This window comes from Miscanthus floridulus, chromosome 1, assembly GCF_019320115.1.
Source record: "Miscanthus floridulus cultivar M001 chromosome 1, ASM1932011v1, whole genome shotgun sequence".
NCBI lineage: Eukaryota > Viridiplantae > Streptophyta > Magnoliopsida > Poales > Poaceae > Miscanthus > Miscanthus floridulus.
In genome coordinates this window covers 10,257,668-10,278,076 of record NC_089580.1, presented here as the reverse complement: position 1 = coordinate 10,278,076, position 20,409 = coordinate 10,257,668, and the positions used below count along the sequence as shown (strand labels likewise).

The 20,409-nt window shown below is 44.2% G+C and overlaps 2 protein-coding genes across 2 annotated transcripts; both read left to right on the top strand.

The window, feature by feature from the left end:
- Positions 1-409: 409 nt before the first annotated feature.
- LOC136472706 (ferredoxin C 2, chloroplastic-like) lies at positions 410-4,480 on the top strand. The gene is made up of 8 exons (XM_066470413.1): positions 410-680; positions 843-1,071; positions 1,172-1,235; positions 3,128-3,216; positions 3,755-3,823; positions 3,924-3,968; positions 4,053-4,111; positions 4,207-4,480. The coding sequence occupies exons 1-7, from the start codon at positions 499-501 to the stop codon at positions 4,095-4,097; spliced, it is 723 nt and encodes a 240-aa protein (XP_066326510.1). The 5' UTR covers positions 410-498; the 3' UTR covers positions 4,098-4,111; positions 4,207-4,480.
- Positions 4,481-10,974: 6,494 nt separating this feature from the next.
- LOC136472697 (uncharacterized) lies at positions 10,975-12,645 on the top strand. The gene is made up of 4 exons (XM_066470404.1): positions 10,975-11,276; positions 11,365-11,644; positions 11,830-11,880; positions 12,226-12,645. The coding sequence occupies exons 2-4, from the start codon at positions 11,483-11,485 to the stop codon at positions 12,643-12,645; spliced, it is 633 nt and encodes a 210-aa protein (XP_066326501.1). The 5' UTR covers positions 10,975-11,276; positions 11,365-11,482.
- Positions 12,646-20,409: the final 7,764 nt, after the last annotated feature.

Here is a 20,409-nt window from a genome sequence, read left to right as displayed (position 1 = left end):
AAAGTGTTAAGTGATCATTTTCCCCACGCGGCCACACTTCCCTTTCATATTCTTTTTATTATAAGCTTGTTATTAATCCTGTACAAGTGTACATACATGCCGATCTGTTTTGCTATCAAGTGATCTGTACGCTATCCTAAACCTGGTCCAGTTCAAGTGATCTGTACGCTATCCTAAACCTGGCCCAGTACGTTGCGCAAGAAGAAAGCCCAGTCCAATGGCTAAGGAAAAGGCCCACTCCGGCAATTGTGTAGTCACCACCGCCGTCGCGCACGACACGACTCCATCCTCCTCCACTCCTACTGGGCCGGGGCCGGGGCCGGGGCCGAGCGATCAACGCGACCTTGCCTAGACCATCCCCACTCAGCCGCAGTACACACGATGACACGAGCGGCGGACGGACACCGAACGGCGGGGAGGCCCCTTTGGCCTTATCCGCTCCGGGGCCAGTCGCGGCGTCGCGCTAGGATTCCCGTCTTGCTCGCTCACGGCTCACGCATGCTCGGCAGTCGTCACTCGTCACGCACGCTCTCTCCCCTCCCCCTCGCGCCGGTGCGCGGCAGTCGGCGCCCATCCCGTCCATCCGTCCGTCGGAGCACATCTCCCGCCGCGGGCCGGACTCGCTCCTCAACAAAGTCTGAGGCCGACGGCCGCACGATGGCCTGCCTCGCCGCCACCACGTACGTACACTCCCTGACTCCCCCCCATGCCTCTCCTCTCATGATTCCAGCTCGACCACCGTAGTTAGTACTCTTCCTCCCCAGCCCCAAATGACCACCATTCGCTACTCCTTCCCAATTGACTGGGTGCACTGGGCAATCCTTGCGCGTTGCTGCCTGCAGGGCTCGCATCGGGGCGCGGAGAGGGCCGTGCCTGTGGAGGAGCGAGAGGAGCGCCAGCATCCTCGTCGGTTCCGCGTCCATGCTCCCGGACCGCCCGGCCCGGGATACGAGGGTGCGCGCCTCGGAGCTGCAGCAAGCGCCACGACCGGCCTCCACTACCGTCGCCACGCACAAGGTGACCGTCCACGACCGCCAGCGCGGGGTCGTCTACGAATTCGTCGTGCCCGAGGTACACAGCCTCGCCCGCCCCCAACGCATTCCATTCTACTCCTGTGTTTCTCATTCTCGGCCGGGAAACCGCCACTGACATGGGCTCATGGTCGTGGCAGGACCAGTACATTCTACACACCGCGGAGGCGCAGGACATCAGGCTGCCGTTCGCGTGCCGCCACGGTAGGTTGGCTCCTCAGTCCTCCGTACCCATCCACTCTCTGCCCTCATTTGCCACTCGCATTTGTGCTGTATACTGTTGGGCAGCGACTGAATTAGGCAAGACCTAAATATGATATTGATTTTGATGAGTTGACACAACTACAGACGAGATGACATTAACCTTCTGCTGATCAGATTGCTGTATACAGCTAATTGACTATTCATGGTGGTCTCATGACAATGGAACGATTTTGGATGTTCAGTTATCGTTTCATAAAGATACTGACTTTGGCAGCTTATTATCTTAACTCTTGATGAATTTGAAATCTGTAGTATCTCTATCGAATGCCATTTGATTATGCTAGTATGTTATTTAACTGTCCATTCATGACACATGAGCCTTTATTTCCAGCAGCAGCATGCCTCATGGCTTGGCTCAATGACTGTCCCAAGCCAACAACTCGCTAGTCCGATCCCTACCAGTAGAACTGGACTATTTGCCTTCAAGTATAACTCATATGATGCAGTTAGAGATACTCCCTCCATTTCAAATTATAGTTCACTTTAGTATTCTCCTAAGTCAAACTTCTCTAACTTTGATCATGTGGTATCTCTTTAGCAAGGTACATATTGCATGCAGTGCTCACTACACAGCTACACTGAAAAGCTGGAGCTGAATGAGAATGACCATGGGAGTACCAGATTTTTGCAAGCTAGAGTGCATGATATGTTCCGATATTCATGTAGTTACCATGAATGTATATGTTAAAGTAAGCCGTTGGGCGACTCATTATGCATGGCTAGTTAGTAGCAGCTACACTAATAAGTTCACGAATGCCAAGCATGTATGCCTCCCTCGAGCTTGAAGCATCTTCATTTGTTCCAAACAGAGCGTGGTGAAGCGTTGTCTCATTCGATCCTTCCCCTTCCTACTTGCAGGCAATAACTATTTAGTGCTCTAATATATACTCTTGTATAAGATGGTGATGCGAACTGAAGTGTGGTCATTCCTCATTCTCCTTTATGCTGATATAGATAGTGGCATCTGCGAGTGTGCCTCTCGACTGATCACACAAGTTTTTCTTGTGTTGGCAGTTTGATAGGACACCAACTGGATCCAAAATATAGTCCCTACATAGAATCCTTGTTTAAATCTAAACCCTCCAAGTTTTCCCATGCTCCATCTACTTGTAACCGAGGAGTGACTTGTAATTGTTGGCAAATCTAGAGTAATCAAGACAAATATTTTGAAGTTCCCTCATTGTCTACTTTGGTTACACAAATGATGTACCAACAGTATGTAGTTTTCACCTTGATCTTCTAAATCCATAGCACCAACAACCATGTACTTGTGCATGGGCTAGAGAGTCAATGAACATGGGGATACTCGACCCACTTGTGGCGGCCCTTTAACAGTTAGTCAAGAAACTGAGAGTGATGAGGTCAAGGATCTGGAATATCCACTTAATGTCTTCGTCTGGTTGAGAGCATCACCGCTTTCATTGTCATGGTCATATTCATGGGAAATGCATCGTTGATCAGGTGCATATGTAGGGCAATCGCCGTGCTTCACACACTAACACCATCAGATTAGGCGCCATGGTGGGTTGCATCCATCATTCATTTTTTATGGTCAGGAAGATAAATGATTCTTTTTATTATGAACTTTTTGAAGCCATTACTTCACCGTACTGGTTTCAGTTTGGAACATGTAGGCAGAAGCATGTTGAAATCATTTGGGACTCTTCCTATTTGTCGGATACTTATAGCAATTATAAATTGAGAAAGAACTAAACATGGCATTGGCTTTTGATACATTGTGTAACTATGAATACCTTTTGTTTGGATAACATCTCTTCTCTGATTATTTCCTGTGATCTAGATAACAATTTAATACTCATTTTGGTAATCAGGTTGCTGTACAAGCTGTGCAGTCCGAATAAAATCAGGACAAATAAGGCAGCCTGAAGCACTTGGGATATCTGCAGAATTAAAAGATCAGGTACATCCATTTTTTCTTCCGCTAGTTGGAACATGATTGGAGTACTATGCCCATGTTATATCATTGTTCCCTGTGGACATGGTTTGGAAATGCGAGGTTGTATTTTGCTGTTAACCTATCCTCCAGTTTAGGCAGTTTCTATAAGTTCTTGAATGTTCCTAGGAAATTGCTAGAAGCTTGATGCTTAACTATTGTATTGCCTTTTTAGGAAGGATTATGATTACAATGTGACCCACAATTTAATTTGTATCTTTTGTGTTACAAATATGGCCATATTTTTTTTTAATTGATGAGTAGTTATTCTTGGCCAAGCAACATAAAAACTAGATTCACCAATGCAAATCAGTTACCAATTCTAGAATACTACCCTTTTTTTTTGTTCGTGCCAAAATAGTACACTTTAGCTATGAATCTAGACAAATCCAAATTCATAGCTAAAGTGTCAACTATTTTGGGATGGAGGGAGTATTGTCCAATGTTGCCTATCAACTATGGTACCCAAGGATTACTGAGTTCTATTGTATTGTTTCCTTTTCAGGGCTATGCTTTGTTGTGTGTTGGTTTCCCATCTGGTGATGTTGAAGTCGAGACTCAAGATGAAGATGAGGTAAGCATATAGTCTAAACACCTTTTGTAATTAATTAATATCTAGCTCAATATGTAGTAGGAAATTCGCTCTACAAAACAAATTATTTGTCAATTTGCAGGTATATTGGCTCCAATTCGGGAGATATTTTGCACGAGGGCCTGTGGTGAGTAACAGTACTTCCTGATCCTCAAAGTGTGATTTATGGTTATCAGACACTTCACTAAGACAAAATGGACTCTTTTTTCAGGAAAGAGATGATTACGCGCTAGAACTTGCAATGGGAGACGAATGAGTTGTGCCTAAGAGGTCGTGCCATCTCAAATTTGAATCCCTGGAGTTCTGAATATGTCGGTTATCTTTTTGTGCCACCAAATCTCACTCTCAGCTTTCCTTCCTTTCAGGGTCATGGTTGTAACCTTTGTTTCCGCGGTTGGTAGCATTTAGTCACAAGGACTCACTTTGTGACAGGAGGAAAAAAAAGTTTTTGCTCTGCTCCCTATTTTTCATGTCCTGTTGTCCCCTAGCAGCCTGGCGCGTGCAGTACAATATGCTCTTGTAAAGATGGCCACATCTCATTTTGACTCTGACAGATGACACATTATGAGGTGTGTAAAGTTGTAAACTGCCAGCATTCAATCTTCAGCGCGAAGCTACGAGTGGCTAACTTGAACTGTTTCAAGTCGTGCCAAGCTGTTGTGCTGTTAGTTTGTTACAGATGAGTGGTTGCATCCAGGTTGCTGAACCTGAGCGGCTGAGCGCGAATGAAATATTGGTGCTCACTGTGTACCGAGCCGACCTGCCGCGGACAGGGTGCGGCAGGTGCCTGTGGCTTGGCTCCAGTCCGCGCAGGGTCTGCATGAATCACTCCCCTCGGAAGTCGCAACGACGTGGGCGCCTAGACGTCCGGGCGCAGCTCCAACGTCTGCATCCGTGTCACACTGGATGCCCCCGCACTTGCAACAGATCCCGTGCCAGCGAATCACGCCTGGTTGCTTGCGATCCATCCCGCGTAAGCGACCGTGTTCGGCCACCCGTGACTCAATCCCATTCCGGCTGCACCCTGGCGTCAAGCCCACTGCGCTGCTCCTCCTGCCGTGCCCCCATCATCTACGGCGCTTTGTCTCGGCCGCGCCCCTTCCCCATCCTAACGTCTCATCTCCTCTGCAACGTCCGTCCGACCGTTGCAACATATGCAGTATACTCTTGAAACATACATGTATAGTCATTGCAACATTCAGATGAAACACATGAAACATGCGTCTAAAACAGCTGAAACATTTGGAGCATCGAGAAGAGGGGAAGGGGCGGTGGATGCCCAATCGGCGCTGGGAGGAGGAGGAGGAGACACTGAGGTGAGACAGCAGAAGGCGAGGAGGGGGATGCAACACCATATCTACATTTGAAAACATCCGAATAAAACATTTGCGACATACATCTGGAGACAGATGAAACACTTAAAACATGCGTATGAAACACTTGAAGAACTTGAAACACTTGAAAATCCACTGCAAAGCATATGCAACATCCAGATCCAGATAAAACACGTGCTACATACGTGTGAAACATATGCAACATTCAAATAAACATATTTGCAACATACGTATGAAAAAAAACAGATGAAGCATTTGGAACAGACGCTTGCAACATATGTGTATAGCCATTGCAACATATGTAACGTCCCTATCTACTTTTGCAACATTCATATAAAACACTTGCAACATGCATATGAAACCCCTAAAACACTTGAAACATACGTTTGCAACATGTCAGGCGTGACACTCTAGTGGACGGCGACCGCCATGTCTGGCGAGCCTTGAGGCGGTCGCGAAGTACGACACGGCCACGACGCCCTTGCTGTCTCTAGCCGGCAGGAGGAGGTGATGAGGAGGACGCTAGTGCCGGCACCGACGATGAGGCGGCGGATGTGCGAAAGAGGGACCTTGTACTGGTACCCGTAGCGGAAGCTAACCGAGGATATGAGCAACACCACGGGCTTGGGGGAGCTTGAAGAGAGGTCGCGTGGCAGCGGACGTCGCGGTCACGACGGTGAGGGGCGGACGGAGCAGAAGCGGGGGCAAATGAGGGCTAGGTGCGGCCATGGAGGGGGAGAGGAGAGCGGGTTGGGCCACGACGAGTCGCCGGGGGTTCGGACCTCGACTGAGTGGGGCGGAGACGCCATCGGTGAGCGGTGCTTGGACTGCAGGACTTAGAGAGAGTGGGAGTGGACTAGATCTGGCACAAGTAGAACGTGTGTGCGGCTTGCGGCTGTCAACTTGCGGAGTGAGAGATTTTTATTTTGGGAGGCAGCGTGGAGTATCAGATATTTGTGGTGGATACGATAAGTGGACGACGCGAAACCACGTAGCGTTCGGCGTCCGAGATGCCCTAACCATAGCGTTACCGAAGTCGCAAACGTGAAATTCCAGCCGGGAAATGGGAATGCTTGTTATGTGCAAAATGGTCAGTGACCAAGCTTCAGTAATCAGTATGAAGGGCCTGCTTTTTTTACTTTTAAAATTTTTCATTCCAAAGATTTGGCAAGCTAAAAGTTGGACAAAAAAATGCCATAGAGTTAGGCCAAATGTGAGAGTTTGGTAAGTTTTTGTAGCAAACCAAATGCTAACCAAAATCATGGCTTGCCAAATCTTTAGTATGACAAATTTTGGAAACGGACCGATCAGGCCCTAAATGCTCGAGAATTTTAAATGGATCCTAGTCTTAGAAGTTAATCAAATATCTCAAATGTGCCCAAGTTCAAATTTTGTCTCGGGTAGGCCGTCCCCTAGTGATATCGAATGGCAAATGCTTTTGACGAAGGAAAAGGTCCACATTACCTTCTCAACTTTCGCGAAAGTCCACTTTTTCTCCATGAATTTCAAAATCAGGAGAAACACCCCCCTTAATTTTTAAAACCGTTCATCTTACCTCTCTGGACCTGTTATAAGTAGTTTTGCAGGCGGTTTTGTCTTTTTATTTATTTATTTTGGCTGAATCTTTAAAAAATCATAGTAAATCACATAAAAAACATCAAATGAAAAATCTAATTTTGTTGGACTCTACAAGAGTAGATCTACACAGTGAACATATAATATGGCATGCTTTAGTACAAAGTTTTTGCTGTGACTTTAGATCTATGCTTTTTTGTAATTAATTAGGATAATTCATAGCTGCAGTTTCTATGGTCCAATTGTGATGAAATTTTTATGGTGGACTAATTATTTTATGATTGAACTGTAATAAAACATTCATACTTATTGGATCATGTATATCTTAGTTATAGATTTATTTATATTCAACAAGCGTAAACCTAAATTAAATGAGTGAAATCGGGGGAGGAATAATTTCCAGAGTCCATCCAGGCCGTTGAGTGAAATGAGTCCAGGAGCAGATAAGATGGGACAAACACAGGCCTCGCCATGGGGAATTTTTTTAACACTTTTTGAAAACTAATTTTAAATCTAACACTGTCTGTTTTTTTTAAACTAACACTTTTGGCCGCATCTATTGCCCTGGCGCGGTCAAATGCCTATGCCGCGTCATGCATGGTGGCGCGGCAGAGGGCTGATGTGGCGGCGATCGGAATCGCTGACCGATGACGTGGCAGGGTCTGTCGCGTCATCGACCTTGGCGCGGTAGTGCCGCGCCCTCATCCGTGGCGCGGCAGGGCCGAATGAAACCCCGCGGTCAGTCCCGCCTGCCTGAGCAGCAAGCCCGCCTGGCCACCGCGCCCGCTGCCCGCCCGACGGTACCTGGACAGTTTAATCGGAACGCGTCTCGCCGATAATGGGAGTTATTCTAAGTATTGCTTAACGTAAAATCAATAGTGGATTTATTTCTGTCTTTTGTTGAATTTTTTTCACGACCAAATAGAGAATTTGATAAGCCAATGATATTTTTCCGTCTTTCATATAATATGGTTAACCACCATGTTAACTAATCGTTTACAAAAAAATTTGATCGGATTGAAACGAATATTTTTTTTAAGGAAACTTATTTATTTGGTTTTTTGGCCTCATATTATAGGATCGGCGGCGACGCGACCATGGACCCCGGCTTCCTCGACCCCTCGAGCAAGACGCCGGCCACCGGCGTCGAGATACCCCGGAACTATCGGTTTCTGAACTAATTGCTACTTAATCTCGCATACAGTGATACCTCGATGCATTGAAACGAATATGAAGCAAATAAATAAAGTTCGTGCGCAAGTTGACAAGCTGCCACATAATATTTTCATTGGTTTGACATAAGTTCGATATAACATAACCAACTAAGCCTGCAAGTTTCGGACGCCAATAATAGTTCGACCTAACAAACTAAGACCCGAGAGTATAAGGATCTCTCGGACGTCTCTGTCTCTTTAGATTTGTTGGTAACACATTGGGAGTGTAGCCAACGTCGGTGTGGTCGCGTCGCCGGTGCGTACGGCTCGTACCCTGCAAGTATATGATATGCACGATTACTTAGAATTCTTTATGGTCGTTAGTTCATGTAGCCTACGTATTTAAAGAAACTACCTTTGTTAGTACCTGTGAGGCTCCTTGGGTACCAAGCGGGGCACCACCTAGCTAAGACATGCCGATCTCGTCCTGCGGTCAATCGTTCCACTGGTCGTGCTGTCTGCGGAAGCCTAGGGGGTCGTCGTCGTCGTCCTCGGTTGCAGGGTCATTCCCAGCGCTATGATGTGGTGGTGTACGCACCGTGGAAGTGACACCTGTCACCGGCTAAGAAGAGCTGGCTGGTGTCCTTAAAGAGGCTGAAGACGTGCCACCCGACCGCGCCGGGAATGACGGTTCCTCATAAGGAGTGTCCATGCAGCTCAGCTTCTGAGCTAGCTTCCTGTAGCTCTTCTTCACCTTCTGCATAAATAGACGTTAAAGTTAGTGTATTTCCCAAACGCATATACACTAAAGAAACATTTTTGAAACGGACTAGTTTATGTTTATCTCCACAAAAGCTGCGAGAACGCCTGGCCCCTGTCCTCTAGACTCGTGAAGCCAGAACGCTGCTTTGTTGGACATCCTTGATAATTGTGTCGTCTAGGTACAGAAATACAGTTGGACAGTTTTAGTACACATACTTAATACCAAAAGAATAATAAATTGTATCATTCAAGTATTTTACCACGTATCTTTAAAGTGGGGCTCTCTGTAGCTGTGTGTCCTCCCTAGTGGTAACGTCATACACATCTTTGATGGCATCTTCCTCCAAGTCCTCGTCAATCGCCTCCTCAGTGTATGGGGGCTTGATATGTGTCCTCGTAGACCTGTGAAGCCACCGCAGATACTCGTCGAAGGTGTGCTGGTCGTGTGGAGGACCCGCATGGACCGACTGCTGTTCCCTGGTCTCCCACAAGTGAATGTGCGCGTTGTGTGTCACGCGTCAATCCTTGGTCTTGTACCTCTTTCTACGGTTATACCTGCAACAAAATGATGTTAGTTGTACCACACACACCTCTAAATTGTAGCTTTGTTATTAATCGATAACGCACCCGTGCAATCCTTGGTTGGTGGAGTAAAGCGGTGGTGGACAGTCTGCCATTCTTCTAAACTGTCTGCAGATCCTGATGGGCAAGTGAATCTCGACCACGTGGAAGAAAATAAGAGGAACGTTGCAGCGATACTTCTCTGATTCGTCCCTAGTGACAGGACTTAGTACTGGAGCTCCGGAGCATCCCAAGGACACCAATGCACCTGGACATTTCATAATTGAGTTAGGCTGTGATATAGTGTAGATCGAACAAGACACATGTATGATAAAGAGAGCATAACATGTTGCTGTGTCAGGACGTCGAGATCGTCTGTATACTCTCTGTACTTGCGCCTCATATTTCCTATAACTAACTCTGATTCCATCCAGATAACAGGTGGAGGGAATACGCTCCCTACAGCCCCACTTCAAACTTGAGACAACTAACACTTGTAACAAACTTTTTTGTACCCTATTCTCAAGTTTGTTACAAAAAAATTTACGTACAAAGAATGTACTCGCACCTGTCTACAGCTGCAGTAAGTAGTGCTGGGTCAAGGGGCGAAAGACCGTGGTTAACAACACGAACAAGCTCGAAGAAGCTGGCACGCCATATGTACGACGCATAACGCTCGTCCCACTGGTACGCCCTGATGTGCGTGCGGGCCTCAAAGTAGGCAAGGCTACCTCTGCGTCGTTGTCACTCAAGATGTGTGCTCGGTGCTGGTCGTTGTACTCCACCTCAAGAATAGGGTACAACGGGTGCTGCGTGGGAGGGACCATCCTGTTACAAATTGATAAACTAAGCGTTAGAGTATTCAAATTAACAAAATCCAAATTAACATTGTGTAGCATTGCAACACTTGAACTACTTATTATGCAATACGAATACAATATGAAAGCGCATGTATATATTCAAAGTAACATTAATAGACATATCACGCACTAGTAACATAAACAACTTCACTAGGAATATAAACATTTGACGAAACTTCATGAAGTCATCAAAATCGACGTATTACGCACTAATAAATACCGACATTTGTAAACTAGTATCTATACCCAAAATCCCTAACTAAATAACTAACTATAAACTAAATAATAAATACCTAATCAATCCCTAAACCCAAAATCCTAACTATACTAGAACACGCAACTTCAAACCTAAAAACTACCTACGTAAATCACAAACAAATTCACTAACCTAACTATCCTAAATCACTAAATTTGACAAACTATCATAAATCATTAACAATCATAAAACCCTAACTATCATAAATTACTAACTATCATAAATCACTAATTATCCTAAATCAATAAATATCCTAAAACAATAATAATCAAAATAACATGAAATCGAGAGGGAGGTACCTTAGGAGCGGACGGCCTTGACGCGTCGGCGTTCGTGGCGCGGCCGGCGCGAGCGCTGCGCGGCAGGAGTGGCCGGATGCGGCGTGGGCGCATGCGGGCGCTGCACGGTGGCGGGCGGGCGGGCGGGCTCGCTCGCGATATTTATTTGGCCCTGTCGCGCCATGCGTCGTGGCGCGACAGTGCCGCGCCCAGATCGGTGGCGCGGCAGAGCCTTGTCACGTCACCGGTCACGATTTAAAATTAGTTTTGAAAGAGTGTTAAAATTAAACCGGCAGTGTTTGATTTAAAATTAGTTTTGAAAAAGTGTTAAAATTAAAAAAAAATCGCCACGGGCGCGCTTGCCAGTCGCCACCGCGATGCTGCTGGCGCGCGCCCCGCCGTCTCCGCCGCCGCTCTCGGCGGCGGCCAAGTTCCCGGCGAACCTGGAGCGCCCCCTTCGCCTTCGCGGCGTGTCCTCTTCCCGTGCCGGCGTTACTACGGCCGCTGCCGCGGCGAAGCCGGCGGCTTCCTCCCTTGGCGGGCAAAAGCGCAAGCAGGTGGCGAGCGTGACGAACCCGTTGGTGAAGCACTGCGTCAAGCTCCGGCTCTCCGCTGCATACCGCCGCCTCCTCCTCGTCGGCCTCGCCCCCATCCTGTACTCCTCTGCAACTCCAGGCCCTTGTCGTCTTACCTGTCCTGCGAGGCTTCTCTTCCTAAGCCTGTGCTTCTGCCCCTTGTTACAGGGAGGTGTGTAGTTTTTAGCTCGACACCATCGATTACTTGCTTCTCCTGTACGGCGTAGAGGTCCCGGAGGCGCTGCGCGAGTTCTCTGGTGATGTCGTGTATGTCAGCGCCGCGGTGATGAAGAAGGTGTCCGGGATGCAATCGATTGATTCCACCGAGGCCATTGCTGTCATGCACATGCCTAACCATTTCCGCGACCTCGGGAGCCATGAGGATGGGGATGCTCTTGATGGGCTGTTCAGTTATCCAAAGAGGATTCTAGTCCTTGATGGGATTCAGGTGAGGATATGCAGTACCCACCAAGACCACCATTGTGCAGAGAGATGATTGCTGTCATTCTTTATACAGTAGAATGCAAAGCATAATTCAATCCATGCATGCTGTTTTTGTTTGAAGCAAATGTAGTTATGCACATATATCCGTTCAGTGGGTCTCATGCTAACCATGGTGCCCCTACCTTGCAGGATCCTGGTAACCTCGGAACACTGATAAGATCAGCTTGTGCTTTCAAATGGGTATGCCATATTCTTTCCTTAAGGTCACTTATTGAAGTATGTCAGACTGTACTACTGCTGCATTGCATAGTGTTAAATAATCTATTGCCACTTTACCATAGAGTTTGAATGCCACTAAATTTCATTGTGCTCCAGTTCTCCTTTGCTAAAAAGAAATTGATTCTGCTCTTATGTAAGATTGGATGTAATGTCCTTATCTGATTCCAGTACACAATATTTTTTATGGGGTACACAATACATGATTTATATGTATTAGCTATCTCTGGTAGAGAAAACCAAACACTCTCTAGTATTTGCTGTTCCAACTCTGCACTTCTATCAACCTTTAAACTCAAATGCCATCAGGATGGAGTATTCCTTCTTCCGGCTTTTTGTGATCCTTTCAATGAAAAGGCTATTCTTGCAGCCCGTGGAGCCTCTTTGCAGCTTCCTATTGTCTCTGGTACCTGGCATGACCTGCATGCATTGATGACAAAGTATGGTATGAAGATGATGGCAGGCCATCCAGAAAGTAGCAGTGATGCATCCAAAGAAATCTACTCACTGTCCAAAGAACTAGCTGATTCACTGTTGAATGAGTCTGTGTGCTTAGTGTTAGGAAGTGAGGGCAATGGCCTCTCTGCAGAGACCCTCCAGGCATGTGAGCTTGTAAACATTCCAATAGAAGGTACTTTTGAATCTCTGAATGTTTCAGTTGCAGGTGGTATATTTTTGTTCATGTTACAACCCAAAGATCAAATAGACAGAAGAACTTCAACCCCTTAACTTTGCGTCTGTTTCTATTGCTGTTATCTTCTTGTTAACTTTTCTTTGCTTTCATTTCTCTGGTTGTTAGTTTCTATCTTCACCATTGATGCTGAGGTTGTTAGTTTCTATCTTCACCGTTGATACTGATTCAAAGTAAAGGAATATTTTGTTTAATCTAGTTTACCTTTTGAGGGATGAGAAACATGACGTACAGAAAAATGAATCTGCTGACCTGTTACTCATGGAACTTCTTACTATGATGGCATCATGTAGTTTCACTGGCTCTTTAATAAATGAAGAATTCTGGGAGGCTTGATTAATTATCAACACTCTGATGAGACCGTTTGACACTGCATAGAATGCAGAAATGGTTAGAGGCTTAGAGCTATTTCTTTTTAGATAAAAGGAAAGTCATTTCCAGCCTCTGCACGCCATGGTGCACACAAGCTAGTACCGGAATGTTTGGAATGAACTATTTTCTTCGGTTTATGGACAGCCGAAACATTCCAGGGTAATCTTGTAATTATGTCATATATCTCCATAGAAGTTAGGGGACACCGTGATGCACCATGATAACTCAACAGTAAATCTTCACAGTTTTGTTCTTGTGTTTGATCCTTGGATAACGCGGTTAGCGCTGTAGTTAAGGTTGCAATCCTTTTAACAATAATGACCAGTGTTATCAAGTCGTCTAGTCAATCCTACTCAACATGGGACCAACAAGGTGATTAGTTGCAATTAGTCATCGACCAGGGCAACTCGGCCCTAGTCGGTCCTATTCGTCCCCTAGTCATCCTATATATATCAGGACTAATATACCAAATATATACTAATATACTCTGTTCTAGTTCTAGAGTACAAATCAAGCGTGAAGATAACTCTAGGGTGGTGGCTGCATGTAGGGTTACAAATTGGGCTGAAAAACATGAGCCCAAGTGGCCTAAGTCATCCCGGATGCAGCCCATGTCCTTAGCTGCCCAGTTCCATTCTGTTTATGGTCGTCCAAATAATCATGATTAATCGACAACTAATGAGATGACCAGAAAACTAATTGGTCTAATCGAGTTGTAGCCCCTGTCGAGTTCAGGATACCGACTAGGATTTCTGGCTAATGCTTGCCTTTTGGTACTAGCAAGTCCGCCCCATGTCCACATTTGTCAACAACAACAACAACAAAGCCTTTTAAGTTCCAAACAAGTTAGGGTAGGCTAGAATTGAAACCCAGCAGAAGCAATCAAGGTTCAGGCACGTGAATAGCTGTCTTCCAAGCACTCCCATCTAAGGCTAAGTCTTTGGGTATATTCCATCCTTTCAAGTCTCCTTTTATTGTCCCTACCCAAGTCAACTTCGGTCTTCCTCTGCCTCTCTTCACGTTACTATCCTGGCTTAGGATTCCACTACGCACCGGTGCCTCTGGAGGTCTCCGTTGGACATGTCGAAACCATCTCAACAGGTGTTGGACAAGCTTTTCTTCAATTGGTGCTACCCCTAATCTATCACGTATATCATCGTTCCGAACTCGATCCCTTCTTGTATGACCGCAAATCCAACGCAACATACGCATATCCGCGACACTTATCTGTTGAACATGTCGTCTTTTCGTAGGCCAACATTCTGCACCATACAACATAGCAGGTCTAATCGTCGTCCTATAAAACTTGCCTTTTAGCTTCTGTGGTACCCTTTTGTCACATAGGACACCAGATGCTTGGCGCCACTTCATCCACCCTGCTTTGATTCTATGGCTAACATCTTCATCAATATCCCAAGTCCACGTTTGTCCCTTCCAAGAATTATTTCTCTAAAAGAAAAGTACTTCGGTCATCAGTTGAATTAATTTGCAAACTAAGCTGTTCTCGGATGATTGCAATTTCAGAATAAACTCGTGTTAAGCTAGGCCTTCTTTTACTATATATCTTTGGCATTCCTAGTAGGCTAGTAGAGATGAACCTTCATTGGTTTCTGTGCAAGCCTCGATAGATGGGAATAAACTCTCCATTATTAATATGGAGCAGAGTTGTACTACACTATTCTGAGCTTTATATGAATCTGTTACTATAGCAGAAAATTCAGATTGATTTCTATCTTCTTGTTGCTCTGCTCTTTTGTGTGGTAATGTTAGAAGTAGAGAGTATGGATTACTGTCTACAGCAAGGATTTCCTATTTTCTTCTAGAATGAAAGATTTGGGCATTCTGCTCCTTCCTCTTCATTTTGGTGGTTGTTGTCCAATGTATGAAAAAAATTATTGTACAACAATCTGTTGCACAAAGTTGACAAATTGACACTGCATGATCACGCCATGGGATTTTTTCCTTGATCCTTCAATACATAATGCATAAATTTATGAGTATAAAGGAAAATCATGCGCATGAAAAAAGTTATTACAGCAATTTGTTGCAACAGAGTTGAGCAATTGATACTGAATAATGATGAAGGGGTTTTCCTTGATCTTTCAATACAATATGAATATATTATATACTATATAAAGGAAACAGCAAAATCAGAAATTGCTTTCCACCCATTGCAAGAACAAATAAGTTATGTTGGGTTCACATAGCTGAAAGGCTGACATGGTATCGTAGATATATGGCTTCTCGGTTCGGTTTGGTTCTTGTTAATGTCAAATATATCTACATAATGAGAATTACGATATGCAAAACTCCTGGTATTATGCCTGCACCACAATGACATCTTTTACATGACTTTATTACAAGATCTTGCATGATCCACCATTGCTGACCTGATATGGTGCTGCCCTAAAATAAAACGCACTATCAACTTCTATTGGTGTCATTTCAACTTACTTCAGCCTTAGTTAGTTGGTGCTCAGAAGGAATGCTTTTAGGTGAAAGCTTGTTTTGTTAACAGGTAAGAGCATCCTGACTCATAAGCAATCTGGATTTGCTATGGTAATAGATGTGTGCTTCTACTTGTCTGTCGCTCACTGAAAATGGTAGTGCTCCTTTCCATTCATGTATTCTTTTGGTAGATCAATATCTTTCAAGTGGTCTTGTTTCGCCAATTGATAGAGTTTTTTATGCGTATACAGTTGTTATTATGCCTTTGTTTATATTTGAATAGTTATTTTTTAGATATTTTCATGATAAACAATATGACCACTCACTTTCAACTTCTGCTTGGTCTTTTTAAATTATTTTTCTTTTGGAGTTTATCTCCACAATCTGAAGAAACATCCTTTGATGGCTGGGTGGGCATGGACAAATGACATGGTCAGTGGCCAAGTGCTGCAAGGACTGAATTCCATTGTCATCCTAGGAGCATGGATGCTATGGAATCACCGAAAGAGGTGTGTGTTTGATGGAGGATCACCATATCTACATTGTGCTCTTTTGCTGGCCACTGAGGAGATGAAATATTGGAGTTTGGCAGGGGCTAAGGGGCTTTCCTTCCAAACTAGCTCTGTCATAGATGCTTAGGTGCTTGGGGTCGAGGTCGTGTCCTATTGGGTTGGTATATATATCGTTTTTTTTTCTTCTTTAATTAATACAGTGATACACAGTTCTCTTGCGTGTTTGAGAATGCATCTGTTTTTTTCTTTTTCAGTATTCGTCTGATTGCTTCAGTGCTTGCTGTTTATACACAATAAGTTGATTCCACTTATAACAGATTTGTTTATGGTGGTGGTAAACTGCTCGTCTTACACTTCTTTCATTTTTGAAGAAGTGTTATTGGCTCGTCATAATATTGATAATTAAAGTTTTTAAATGCCTTCGTTGTCTCGGGAACTATTTGAGTGGCAATGAGAACTGTTAGTGCATTGCTTGTTTTGTCTGCTGCAACTGGAGACAAAACACACTTTCTCTTACTTGTATAGAGGACATGCCCTATGTTTGGTATGCTGAGCTACCAACCACTAGGCTGTCTAGGTACAAGTAATCAAATGCATATTTTTATATAATATGTACTGTACCGATTACCGAAAGATTATAGAGTCAGCCACTCCCATGACTTTGCCTCCAAAGTACTAATGGGATCCTCCAAAGTACTAATGGGATCTATGCTGACACCTGAAAAGGGCATCCTAATGTAAGCAAAGATAAAGCAAAGTTTGATCCATGCGCTGGCTGGCACTGCGGAGCATCAAAATGTTGGATAAAGCAACAAAACACTACTTGTGGTTGTTAAAAAAAAAACCATTCTGGGAACATGGCTCTCTACTGTTTTACTGCTGTGTCAGTTTGCTTTTTGTCTATTAGTATTAAACAGATTGTTCAGGTTCTGTTTTAGGTGATTCAAGCACTAGTTAGTAACATCCTCTGCAAGTTAGCCATTAGGACACTTTCATTGCAAACTTTCCACTGTTCCCCTTTCTTTCATAATAATGGATTCAGATGGTTTAGGCGTTTAGCTTATATATTCGAATACTGTTTCTGACTTACATAATCTAAAAGAATGACTGTAACTTTGAGGATTTGCTTATCCTAAACAAGACTATTTACCCAAGGAGCCATTTGTATGCTACTCCTGTCCCAAATTATAGGTCATTTTGGTTTTTTCTAGGTACGTAGCTTTTTCTATACACGTAAATATATAGTTGAAAAGCCAAAACAGCCTATAATCTGGAATGAAGGGAGCATTTCCAGCTTTATTGACGAAATATGAGAAAAGAGAGACAAGGAAAGGTGGTAAGAGTTTCAGCATGTTTGATTTGTGGCATGAGGTCATCCGGAATGATCCGATCCTAGAACCGAAGCTGACAACGCTGTTTGGTTTTCAGCGTGGAAGTGCACCATCTGTCATCAAGTGCTTCCAAGGAGAGTTAATCGTAAGCGGACTTGAAGTACAAAGCCACTATGTAAAAAGTGCCGGACCAACCCATTCTATGTCGGCAGGTTCAGCTCTGCCAAACAAAACACGCTGTTTGTATTTCTTGTTATTCCTGATCTTTAACTTTTTTCTTCAATCAAATTCAAGAGAGAAAGAAAAAAGTTTATATTTGTCTCAACTATTTAGTCATTGTGGGCTGAATTCTATAGGATGGTGTAGCCTTTCAAAACTTGACTTCTTGAAAGAAATTATGTGGTGGTTGTAGTTGCATCTGTAATAGTTATTAATTCTATACGATGTGGTAAGACAACATTTGTCAACTTCCATTTCTCCTAATCTTTCGTTAGTGATTCTTATGTCATTGTGCATAAATCCCTCATTATTTTCCTGCGATAGTGACAGCCCTTATTATGCTTGTTTGGTGATTAGCTGCCATCTGGAACATCAGCTACTTGTTTCAGAACTAAACTTGTACAGTTCCTCCTACTCAAGTAATGTAGTTTTCCGCGAAACACTGTTGAAACGATCATGTGCTTTCAACTTGGATCTCACATGTTCACAAGTACAAACAGAGTGCAGTGATGGACCAATCATATTCAGGTACGAACATAAAATATCTACTGGGCTTTGGCATGTCCTCACAGTACAGTTCATTCCTAATAAAAAATAGTGGGGGACCTAGATGCTTCAGATCGTGCTGCTTCATTATTCATGTCTTTATATATAGTCCTTTATTTATGAAAGGAAGTTTTCATGTGTATAGCACTCGTTGTCTTAACCAACATTATCACTCTGTCTATGCCAATATAGGCAAGTTGTTGTCTCCAGTGGCCAGCGTGCCACGATGCATGTTTTCTCGTGAAATTGTGTAGGTATCTTTGCCTTGTCAATGGCAATGCCCATGGACTCATATAATTGCCTTTCTGACTCTGAATCACGCAGGGTTGGTGTTCCTGCAACGCATGCCATTTGGCAGCTTGCTTTCAATCCTTTTGGTGTTTTGCAGTGTGCTGGAAAGGGACGGCTCGGGTTTGGTGGTGTTGATAGATCTGTGATCGTCTAAAATAACATTGGGAGGCCACTGATTGGTCCATCACTTAGCTGAATTAAGCACTGCCAGGTTGGTGAATGATACTCTCTCGGCTTCTCCTTGGAAGTACTCTGCTAAGGCTGGATAACGAGCTGGCTTGGCTCGGCTCGTTAAGATAACGAGCTAGTTCGGCTTGGCTTGTTATCCTAACGAGCCAGAAAGCCAGCTCGGCTCTTGAGCTGGTTCGTTAAGCTCGCGAGCCAGATATAAAAAATATATAAAATATAATATTTGCATTTATTTAAAGTTTGAGAATAATAATAATATAAAAGAAATACATCTAGACCAGTTACCAGTCAATTTATAGGGGTAGACTAGTTATCAGTCAATTGTAAAGTGCAAGACATGAAGTAATATAAAAACTAATATAAGTTTTGATATTTTTTTTCCTGAAAGGTTGGCTCGTTTAGCTCGCGAGCTGGCTCGAGTTGGCTCGTTATAGCTAACGAGCTAAAATCTTGGCTCGGCTCGGCTTATTATCATAACGAGCCGAGTCGAGCCAGCCACGAGCCGAGCGAGCTAATGAGCTTCGAGTTTTTCGTCCAGCCTTATACTCTGCAATCAGATCACATAAAGAAAGCTGAGTTGTTGCGGCCTGTGTCGCAGCTTCATACGTGCAATGCATATGAGTTGTATGCTGGTGGCTTTTTCTTGGTTCAGAGAATTTGAGGGAATATTTCGCTTTATTTGTTGGGAAGGGATTTCAGACTTCAGAGAGCTGCCTATGTGGATGTCGGGCTTTATCATTTGCAGAAGCTCCTGGAATCCACTAGCCTTTTGCAGACTGATTATTCGACAAGGAATTATGTTTGATAGGAAGGAGGTTAAAACTTAAGGCGCCGTTCGGTTCTCTCGGCGGAACCGGCCATTCCGGGTCCAGAAATCTTTCGCGCTAATACAAATTTGTGAAAGATCTATGTGGCTAGGAATCATTTCCTACCATCGAACGGAGCCTAAGAGAAATCGTTCGAATTATGCAAGCAGAAATCTGGAAATTTTGTACGTCATTCCAAATTAAAGCGACCTTATCCTGTTCGCTCGATCGTATCAGCCATGTTTATAAGGCATGATACAGTGTTTTTCTCTCACAACGAAATAGCATCAGCTGGCTTATAAGCCACAGAAACGATCAAGCGAACAGGGTCATGTCGGTGGCTCAATCCATTGAAACCAATGGAACCTGCACAATCATGTCGTTTAGTTGCACGTTGAACCTTAACCTTAAGGCTGCATGGCTTATTTTTCATCGGTGACTAATTAATTAACTGACATGTGATAAACCTACTTAAAATAAACCAAAAGATGTTGCTAGTAATAAGATTTGATTCTTAAAATAAACCTACTTGAGCATGTACTATTTGTTATCGGAGGTGAAAGAGTCTCGGTTCTAAATCGTCCCCTTGTCGAATGCAACGTGCACTAGCTAAGAGAATAGTTAAAGCCGTATGCTCGGAATTGTATCTGGACAAGAACACCCAAGAATTTTGGGAAGATGCTCGACGCCATGGCAAGTTGACAACCATGGCGATGTGATTTGTGATGGAGCGAGGACGAGGCAGGAAGGCAGAGGGACCTGCCCTGGCATGCCAAATCCTTTCTGGTGCAAGTACTGCACTACAATCCTACTCACTGCTCAGTGCTCACTAAAGCCAAATCCACGGCTGTTTTTGGCTTCCCCCTCCTCGACGCCATCGGCCACAGGCCACAGCATCTAATGGCTTCTCGTGTTATCGTGCGTGTATTCCGATCCTTAACCCTTATCTCTTGCGAGTTGTCCGCATCACGTTGTGGTGGACAATATATATTCCTATTCCTAGTTTCCTACACTGGGCTAGCTGCTCGGATGACACGAGTGAACATGAACTCTAGGCTGTATAGAAGAATGGTTCCACCAACAGCGAC

What these genes read in the sequence shown, in the direction of transcription:
- LOC136472706 (XM_066470413.1), top strand. Translation starts at nt 499, where the DNA reads ATGCTCGGCAGTCGTCACTCGTCACGCACGCTCTCTCCCCTCCCCCTC. An exon ending in ACGAATTCGTCGTGCCCGAG is followed by an intron (nt 1,072 to 1,171) that starts GTACACAGCCTC and finishes TGGTCGTGGCAG; the next exon opens with GACCAGTACATTCTACACAC. An exon ending in AGACTCAAGATGAAGATGAG is followed by an intron (nt 3,824 to 3,923) that starts GTAAGCATATAG and finishes GTCAATTTGCAG; the next exon opens with GTATATTGGCTCCAATTCGG.
- LOC136472697 (XM_066470404.1), top strand. Translation starts at nt 11,483, where the DNA reads ATGAAGAAGGTGTCCGGGATGCAATCGATTGATTCCACCGAGGCCATT. An exon ending in TAGTCCTTGATGGGATTCAG is followed by an intron (nt 11,645 to 11,829) that starts GTGAGGATATGC and finishes CCTACCTTGCAG; the next exon opens with GATCCTGGTAACCTCGGAAC. An exon ending in CAGCTTGTGCTTTCAAATGG is followed by an intron (nt 11,881 to 12,225) that starts GTATGCCATATT and finishes AAATGCCATCAG; the next exon opens with GATGGAGTATTCCTTCTTCC.